Source organism: Lolium rigidum, chromosome 5, assembly GCF_022539505.1.
Source record: "Lolium rigidum isolate FL_2022 chromosome 5, APGP_CSIRO_Lrig_0.1, whole genome shotgun sequence".
Taxonomy (NCBI): Eukaryota; Viridiplantae; Streptophyta; class Magnoliopsida; order Poales; family Poaceae; genus Lolium; species Lolium rigidum.
This window is the reverse complement of record NC_061512.1, coordinates 164,820,196-164,829,851: the sequence shown is the minus strand read 5'-3', so window position 1 is coordinate 164,829,851 and position 9,656 is coordinate 164,820,196. Positions and strand designations below refer to the sequence as shown.

At 44.2% G+C, this 9,656-nt stretch overlaps 1 protein-coding gene across 1 annotated transcript; it reads right to left on the bottom strand.

Annotated features, from left to right (window-relative positions):
- Positions 1-3,909, bottom strand: LOC124654023. Its single transcript, XM_047193063.1, has 11 exons — positions 3,142-3,909; positions 2,891-3,051; positions 2,435-2,495; positions 2,284-2,349; positions 2,106-2,191; positions 1,443-1,500; positions 1,020-1,232; positions 766-831; positions 382-461; positions 178-300; positions 1-103 (listed from the first exon to the last, which is right to left on the bottom strand). Exons 1-10 carry the CDS (start codon positions 3,907-3,909, stop codon positions 186-188), a joined length of 1,674 nt encoding a protein of 557 aa, XP_047049019.1. The 3' UTR covers positions 1-103; positions 178-185.
- Positions 3,910-9,656: the final 5,747 nt, after the last annotated feature.

The window sequence follows — 9,656 nt, the reverse complement described above, 5'->3', positions numbered from 1 at the left end:
TAAATCCATCAAAATAACAAGTCAGTTCCACACCATAGAATTGAAAATGGTTCCTGGTTCATTCAAATCACTTCTAGACACAAGAGAATTTTCTTGACATAATCTGCATAACAAATGAAATGTAAGGGTTCCACTTCAAGTTCAAAATAAAGGAGTGAATATATGAGAATTTCTTACATAGCTTGTTACTTGTAGCCGATTTCTTTCATCAAGTGTCGGTAGCTTCGCCCACGTATTGCACGTTGCCATAAGAATGATATTGATTCTTGAAGGTTCAACTCTAATCTCTGCTGAACAAGCCTAGATATAATCAAATAAAGAATTTCATCAGAAATAAACTATTCGCTAGAACATCAACGTGCAAGGAGTACAAGAACGCACCATCTAGCAAGACAGCGTTGAATCCCACGAGTGATTGGTCGCATAAAGGATGGTTCTCTCTGTTGATAAAGTAGGCCGACCTAGAAACAGCAACCATGTAAGCATGATATCATTACGCCAATACTCCATCTGAGTAACAGTACAGGCCAATATAGACATTGACAAGGCCTCCAAGATGTCACTTTGACCATCTATAGACTATTTTCATGAAAATATGGTGCTTTAACAAATATGAGTACACATTGTAAAATTATTATCATGATGGATCTACTAATATCAATTAGTAGTGATGTTGATGTTGGTGATTTTTTCAATACTGATGGTCAAACCTTATTTTTTACAATGCAGATTGTACTAATACCATACAGAGATTGATTGAAATACCTCCATCATAGCCACTGCTGCAGGATCATCCAATATTTCCAGGCTATCATCTGCTAGGTAGTTCAACTGTAAAATACACAAAGAAAAGACTATTAAGACTCTGGAAATCCAACAGTACATGAGCTAAAATGTTCCATGTATGCTTGAAAGTGGAAAAAAGGGAAAGTTTGTCACTTCCCCTATTACATGTCATCTTTATTTCTATTACAGCAAAAGTGCAAATGCCTGGCTAGCAGAAGGGACATAATAGTTACCCCAAATTCCGCGTTTACAAAGGATTGGACAAAATCCATAAGTTGAATCTTTGCCCACTTATATGACGTATCAGGGTTGTCAGTCCTGGGTGGATGTCTCCAGGGTGCACCAAAAGACAGTCTGTTTTCTGGTATTTTACCCTCACGAACATCAGAGGCGAACTTCTGCACCATACTCAATGCTGTATCCATAGCAGGATTCACAACAGATACCTGGTGAGAAGAAATGAAACAACAGTCACGCTCTTTTCCCTCCTATTTTAACTGCATTCTCCTAGTTCTGATATTCAATGCAAAAGCACGTGTTTGCAATGAAAGAGCAAATTTTGGAAACGGGAAATAACTACAGCTATCCAAGCTGAGGGGAGTGGCACTTGTCTCAAATAGCGTATATCACTCAGCTCTGGCTGAAATTTTACTTACTTGCAAGTGTGCCAGGTATGTGTCAACAATTTCCTCAATGTTTGTGTCATGCAAAACCCTGCAATGCAAAGGAGATTAAATTAGAATAAGAGTTGCATGAAGCATGGGCAAACAGCAGTGTCGAACAAACTGAGGTTAGTGTTTTTATCATATATATGTAGTATATTTGTTTAAGACTGAAAACATAATGAAACTCTGCTACTCAAGAGGACTTAATTGTATAGCATAAATCTTCTAGCAAATACTATATAAGTTTCAAAACAAATAAGAAGGCATGAGCTGAGGTCTACAGACCTCAAACTCCTCTAATGTAGGGTATATAAACATTAAACCTATAATACAGTAATACATACCACAAGCAGGCAAATTAGAAATCAAAACATCCAAATGATTTACTAAAACAGTCGAGTTAATAGCAGTCGTGACAGACGATAAAAATATCTAAACTTGGTCATTTTGTCCTTTTTATGGACAGGACAGACCCAGTGCTAGAAGCTCCCCACAGCAGGTGGTTGCAACAAAATGATATATAATCCACAAGAACATCAGGCGTATATTAATTATTTTACTTATTGATAACACTGAACCACAAAACGTCAGAGAATATTATTACTAAGGCTATCATATCAAGATTCGTGACAGAAAAATGGGTATGTTACTTACTCTGGGCGACTGGCCTTTTGCTTCAGCATATATATCTCAGATAGGTGTCGTGTGTTTGTCCCAAGAATCTCATCAACAACTTTCCACTACAACTTCAATAAACATGGGAAGGAAATTATGCACAGGGTTTGCACAAGGGGGAAACGGAACGGAATTAGTAAGTACAAAATCTTACTACCTCCTTTTCACTGAAGAACTCAGAAACCATATGCAGTTTAGCTTCTTGTTGTGTCCAACCAAACGTCTGTGGTATCAAATAAACCTGACTTAAGTAAAAAAATTGGTAAAGGAGGAAAAAGCACAAGTGTCCAAGAGTAAACTAAGCATACCTCACGAGAAATGAAGATATTAGGGAAACCGAAATCAACAAATGCTTGAGAAGAATAGTATCTGCAAAGATTTGAACAGGAACATGGTTTCATCAGTTTACAACTTTACATGTGGAGTATTCTTGGCACTAATGCAGTAATAAGTAGAAAAATACAGCCCGGATAGCCAACTATCATTAATAAAGGTAGATAAAAGGATCAACTGTATCTTGGTATTTTGATATGCCATGGTTATCAGAAGATAGGAGTGACAGTTGTACAAGGCACCAGGGCATGGTAAAACCAAAAAGGATACAGCAAATCAACACAAAAGCTCAGATGTTTATGTTCAACAAATGCAAGATTTTTCAATCTTGTTGCAAATCTTATAGCATTCACCCCTGTCTCTATACATCCTGCTCATTCAGGTAATGTGAGATTTACCAATCATGCAGAACAATTTAGGGAGATTCTTACCCATCTGAGGTCGACATAAACACAGGCAAGCACTGCTCATTAGCACCAAGTGCGATCAGCCTCCAAATGAAGCTGTCATGGTACATTGCTGCAGGCACCATAGTCTCATCCTCACACGCCGCCCTCTTAAGTACGTCCACATTGTTCAGCACCAGCTTTGGCTGCACACCAACAATGTCATTACTGGTACGAATGAATCAACCCTTTCCACATGAATCCTCACACCAAACTGAAATCACACAAAACTCTACCTGGAAGAAATCCACCTCAGCGGCGCCTGACAGCACGTCGAGCAGGAGGCACGGCCAGTCCGTGGCTGAATTGACCAGCGGACGCGAGAACCGGCCCGTCCTATTCATCTCCCGCAACGCATCCTTCCTCCACCCCTCCTGCATCCGGAGCAGTTCCTTGGCCACACGCAGCGCCGCCATGGCCTCCTGCATGTACGCCGTCTCCTCCATGGAACAGTTGGCCGCATCTCCCTCGCCAATGCGGAACGTGGGGTCCTCGCCGCGGGCGGAGGAGGTCGCAGCTAGGACGGCCCTCGCCCAGAGCACCGGAACCGAGCTGGTGCCCCGGCCGCGGCCCGCGAGGCGGGAGAGCGCGGCGTGGAGGCCGTGGGAGCGGGAGAGCGCGGCGAGCACGTCCTTGGAGCCGACGGCGCCTTTGAGCACCGCGGCGCGGGTGAGTCCCTCGAGCGCCGACTCGAGCTGGAGGCGGAGGGACGGGAGGGAGGGGGCCGTGGGGTCGGCGAGGAGAGACCACGGCGCCGCGGTGGCGGGGGAAGTGGGGGCGGGGCGGAGGAAGTCGACGAAGGCGGCGTAGTGCGGGGGCTCGGACCACTGGGGGAGGAGGCGGTTGAGGAGGAGCGTGGACTTGCCGACGCCGCGCGGGCCGTGGAGGAGCAGCGGCTGCGGCACGCGCGGGTGGAGGGCGTGGTTGTGGAGGACGGTCTCGAGGACAGGGCGCGGGATCACGCGCCACGGGCGGCCGGCTGCGCCGCCGGCGGCGGCAGCCATGGCGAGCGGCGGCGCGCGGTGGTGGTTGTAGGGTTCTGCGGGGTTTCTGGGTGTGGTTGGGGTGAACACACGAATGGAGCGAGGAAGAAGAAAGTCAGATGGGATCGCGAAAATCCGGGCCGGGCCGGAAGATACCGGATTGTTTAGCTGGGCTCATCAAGTAGAGAAGTATGTTTAGTGTTTAGGCCCAACTAAAGTCGGATTGTTGATGGCCTTGTGGTGTCAAGTTATTTTTTCATGCTACCAATCTTCTTCTCTAACAAAACGGTGAAGCAATCATTAGGGCATGCACAATGATGATAGTTTAACAATTCCACGTAGGATAATTGATGAGATGGAGGAAAAAATGGAAAGAGGTTAGTATTTTCTTACTAGCACTAGCTAAGATCTCTTAGTTGAAGAAACAAAACATCTTCATTTTACGAGGTGTCTTCTCTTACTCACACATTTTCTTGTTTAAACTTAACAAATCCATAATTTAAAAGCATGCAAAAATTAAGTGTTAGAGATAATTGAAGAGATGTGTCCATTGCATACTATGTATTTCCGTCTTATATAGGTGACATGGAATATGGTTATCAACTTGTTTAGATGAACGGCTCGTGCCACTAACAAACAAATTTAAAAGGCTCATAAAAATGTATTCAAGTGAGTCTAATTTTTGGAGAGGACTACCACATGTGTGTGTGCTACTCTAGTCCCGGTGAGCTAGAGTGGAAGACATCTCATAGTGTGTAAACCAGGTCGACGTGTGATTCTACAATCACCATGGGCTCTCGTGTGGTTTGATCACACCCTAGTGATATGTGGTATTGGTTGGCACACGGATTTCTTAAAATAATCCAAAAAATACTCATTTTTATAGAAACAGCTTTCATTAAACTTGACAACATTTTACACAGACATGTGTGCGCAAAGCATCGTTGAAATCTAAGACTACATCTCTGAAAGTGTCGCTTCCTGGAATTTCTTTCTTGGCTAATTAATAGGCATCACTAAGGGCGATCATATCTAACACATCAATATTTGCGGGGCGACACATAAAAGAAAACAGGGTCCCATGCTCGGATCCACCTTGTTGTGATCTTGTAAGCTAAGGCCTAGGTGGCATAAAGTATCCTTAGGCGCATGATGTAGTTTCCAAGGAAACATTGTGTCTAAGGTCCCGGACAGAAATCCCGATGCTTCCTAATTCTAGCTAGTAACTTGTGTCAATGGGTTGGCGTAAGCGACATGTGTATCTAAAACTTTTTCTACTCCTTCCTTCGCTTCCGTAAATGTCCGATGCTTTGTTTGCAAATATAAGGGTCTCTTCTCTTCTATACTAGAAAGAGAGTAATGTTGTGACACCACATGGTGCAACTGCCATACTGTTAATGCTTTCATGCACTTCAACACTGCCTTAAGTAGCACATGTGCATTAGTGACGTGCTAGAGTGAGTACCCCTACCACCTGATTCAAGAGGTCCATTGATGGCCGTTGTGAGCACATCAATTCACCATATTATGGGTAGGAGAAATGTTCGTGTAATTTAGATTTGTATTCCGCTAGCGCTACTTCACCATATTATGGGTAGGAGAAATGTTCGTGTAATTTAGATTTGTATTCCGCTAGCGCTACTATGAGCGATTTATCACGTACATATCCATAGATGAATGAGCATGAAAGACATATGGAAGTGCATGATTTGATTAAATGGCACCCTATGCGTCTAAATCGACATTTGACATATGGAAATGAATGCTTGAGAATAGACGTGGACTGCGATAAGATGGGAGTTGCACAATGTTCACGTCTTGCACCATGTTTCTCATCAGATTCTCGTACAATACATGCATCTTGATTTTCATTAGAGTTTTTGGTCAATTAATTAATTGAATTGGCTACCCTTGGAAACATGTCCCACGTAATCTAAACGCCTTACGTGCATATACTAGAAGTTAGTGCTGAACACCTCGTCACAACCGCTCCAATGAATTTGAAAAGTTATTACTGCTTAAATCTACCTTAAATTTACCATCTGATGTTTGAAATAGACAACAATATTGTACATGCTGCCATATAATATTTTAAAATATGATTTTCTTATAGGCCGCCCATGCATTTATGTTGACACAAAAACATGCATAAATGGACATCAAGAGATAGATAGCAAGCATATATAAATACATTGCAACCATCTCGGTTGCGATAAGATACAGGCAACAATAATATGTGTGTATGTGTGTTGTTGCGTCTTGGAGCCCGTTAGATTACGAGATTGACTAAAGCGCACCTTGATGGCACTACTAGGAAAAGGCCTATTGCCGACGCACCGTTTTGGGCTATTAATTGCCGGCGCACGAGCCCGTCGGTGCGGAACGGGCCGGTGGTAACCGGCTACTATCGGCGCACCGGACGGTCGCCAGCGGTAGTCTCGATTACTTCCGGCGCATCGAGCCAGCCTTCGCCGACAATAGTTGTTTACCGCTGGCGCACGTCGTGCCTGCGTTGCGATAGGGCCGTCGGCGCGTGGCGCATGTGCTGTGCGCCGGCAGTAGGGCATGGAGGTGCGCCGGTGGTATAGTTCGAAAATCCAATTTTTACAGCTTTTTCCAGCGTATTACAATGCATATTTATATAGTAGTATATATTTATACAACAGTACATATATCATCCAATACAGTATACATCAGTACATGCAATATGAAAAGCACATAGAGAGCCAATTCTTATTTCGGTATCAATACACATATAGTCAAGTCTCGTTTCGAAATATTGATTCATACAACACACATGTAACACCGAATGATGAAGTTTCACAAAGTTAGAAGTCTCGGTACATAGTCGTCACAAGTGTCGTCATACACCTCACAATGTAGCTACTAACCTAAACTACAATCACATAAAACATGACCATGGTCACGATGAGCATCATCACGAAGGCCATGGTCTTCATCTGGTTCCTCCTCATGTCCCTCATCTCTCCCGCTAGATAACACGCGTATCTTCCTTCCGCCTCCACCCTAGTGGGGTATCCCTTGTAGATGTTGCCGCTGAAGCGGTGCACCTATCTCCGACAGTCCTCCCAGTCGTCGTAGACTCCAGGAACCCTCCCCTTGTACACGACATATGTCGTCGTCATCTCCATGCACAAAAAAAATAAAACGTCAGTACCAATGCAATTAACAAGTGTTAACTCAAATAAGAGACAAATAGTATGAACTAAATAGCATGTGCCTCATACTTTATCGGCCGAAACAAATATTAACATTCAGGGATGGCGTAAGTGAAGCCAAGTAGGATGCACAATGCGATTGATATTTGTGCCATCACACTAAGTTCATTCACCCCACCCCGAGTGTAGTGACTGGGAACATTCTAATCATCGGCCAAAGTAATTAAGAAGTGTCAACTCAAATAAAAGACAAGTAGTACGAACTAAATAAGCGTGCCTCATACTTTGTTGGTCGAAACAAATAGAACATCCGGGGATGGAGTCGGTGAGGCTAGGTAGGATGCACAATAGATTGATATTTGTGTCCATCACACCAAGACTCAACGGCTCCACCCCCGGAAATGTACGAGTGACCGAACATTCTAATCGTCGGCGAACTCCAAATACGAGCCAAGTAAGGGTCGATTAAATGCAAATGATTAAGGTAATTCCACGGGCTCCGGCCGGATCGGGTGAGCCCAGAGCCGGGCTCTATCCCGACGCATCATCTTTGCGGGTGCGTGATGTCTACGGGTGCTTCTATTCTTGTAGACGGTGTTGGGCCTCCAAGAGCGAGAGGTTTGTAGAACAGCGGCAAGTTTCCCTTAAGTGGATCACCCAAGGTTTATCGAACTCGGGGAGGAAGAGGTCAAAGATATCCCTCTCATGCAACCACTGCAACCACAAAGCAAGAAGTCTCTTGTGTCCCCAACACACCTAATAGGTGCACTAGTTCGGCGAAGAGATAGTGAAATACGGGTGGTATGAATAAGTAGTAGCAACGGCACCGGAAAAGTGCTTTGCCCGGGACGGTAAACAAGCGGTAGTAACGCGACGGTAGTAACGCGGCGATAGTAACGCGATAAAACGGTAAACAAGCGGCGATAGCGATATTTAGGAACAAGGCCTAGGGATCGTACTTTCACTAGTGGACACTCTCAACATTGATCACATAAAAGAATAGATAAATGCATACTCTACACTCTCTTGTTGGATGATGAACACATTGCGTAGGATTACACGAACCCTCAATGCCGGAGTTAACAAGCTCCACAATTCAATGTTCATATTTAAATAACCTTAGAGTGCATGAAAGATCAACACGACTAAACCAAGTACTAACATAGCATGCACACTGTCACCTTCACGCCACGTAGGAGGAATATATCACATCAATACTATCATAGCAATAGTTAACTTCACAATCTACAAGAGATCATAATCATAGCATAAACCAAGTACTAACACGGATGCACACACTTTCACCATTACACCGTGCAGGAGGAATAAAACTACTTTAATAACATTGCTAGAGTAGCACATAGATAAATTGTGATACAAAATACATTGCAATCATAAAGAGATATAAATAAGCACTTCACTACGCCATTCATAACGGTGAGTAAGTATTATGTGAAATATAGCCTAAGAGACCCACACGGTGCACACACTGTCACCTTTACACACGTGGGACAAGGAGTCTCCGGAGATCACATAAGTAAAACTCACTTGACTAGCATAATGACATCTAGATTACAAGCATCATCATATGAATCTCAATCATGTAAGGCAGCTCATGAGATTATTGTATTGAAGTACATAGGAGAGAGATGAACCACATAGCTACCGGTACAGCCCCGAGCCTCGATGGAGAACTACTCCCTCCTCATGGGAGACAGCGGCGGTGATGAAGATGGCGGTGGAGATGGCAGCGGTGTCGATGGAGAAGCCTTCCGGGGGCACTTCCCTGTTCCGGCGGCGTGCCGGAACAGAGACTCATGTCCCCCAGATCTTGGCTTCGCGATGGCGGCGGCTCTGGAAGGTTTTCCGTATCGTGGTTCTTCGCATCAGGGTTTTCTCGACGGAGGCTTTAAATAGGCGGAAGGGCAGCCTCGGAGGGGGCCTGGGGGGCCCACACCATAGGGCGGCGCGGCCCCCCTGCGGCCGCGCCGAGGGTGTGGTGTGGGGCCCCCGGGGCTTCCCTCCGGCGGCTCTCGGGTGTTACGGAAGGCTCCGGGAAAAATAGGGACCTGGGTCTTGATTTCGTCCAATTCAGAGAATATTTCGTTACTAGGATTTACGAAACCAAAAACAGCGAGAAAACAGACAAGCTGGCACTTCGGCATCTTGTTAATAGGTTAGTTCCGGAAAATGCACGAATATGACATAAAGTGTGCATAAAACATGTAGGTATCATCAATAATATGGCATGGAACATAAGAAATTATCGATACGTCGGAGGCGTATCAGCATCCCCAAGCTTGGATTCACGCTCGTCCCGAGCGAGTAAAACGATAACAAAGATAATTTACGAAGTGACATGCCATCATAACCTTGATCATACTATTTGTAAACATATGTAGTGGATGCAGCGATCAAAACAATGGTAATGACATGAGTAAACAAGTGAATCATAAAGCAAAGACTTTTCATGAATAGTACTTCAAGACAAGCATCAATAAGTCTTGCATAAGAGTTAACTCATAAAGCAATAAATCAAAGTAAAGGTATTGAAGCAACACAAAGGAAGATTAAGTTTCAGCGGTTGCT

Excerpts from the sequence above, each read along its gene's own strand:
- LOC124654023 (XM_047193063.1), bottom strand. The coding sequence starts at position 3,909 with ATGGCTGCCGCCGCCGGCGGCGCAGCCGGCCGCCCGTGGCGCGTGATC. Across the intron at positions 3,052-3,141 it reads CTGAGGTGGATTTCTTCCAG|CCAAAGCTGGTGCTGAACAA; the intron begins GTAGAGTTTTGT and ends GTTGGTGTGCAG. Across the intron at positions 1,501-2,105 it reads CAAAAGGCCAGTCGCCCAGA|GGTTTTGCATGACACAAACA; the intron begins GTAAGTAACATA and ends TTTGCATTGCAG.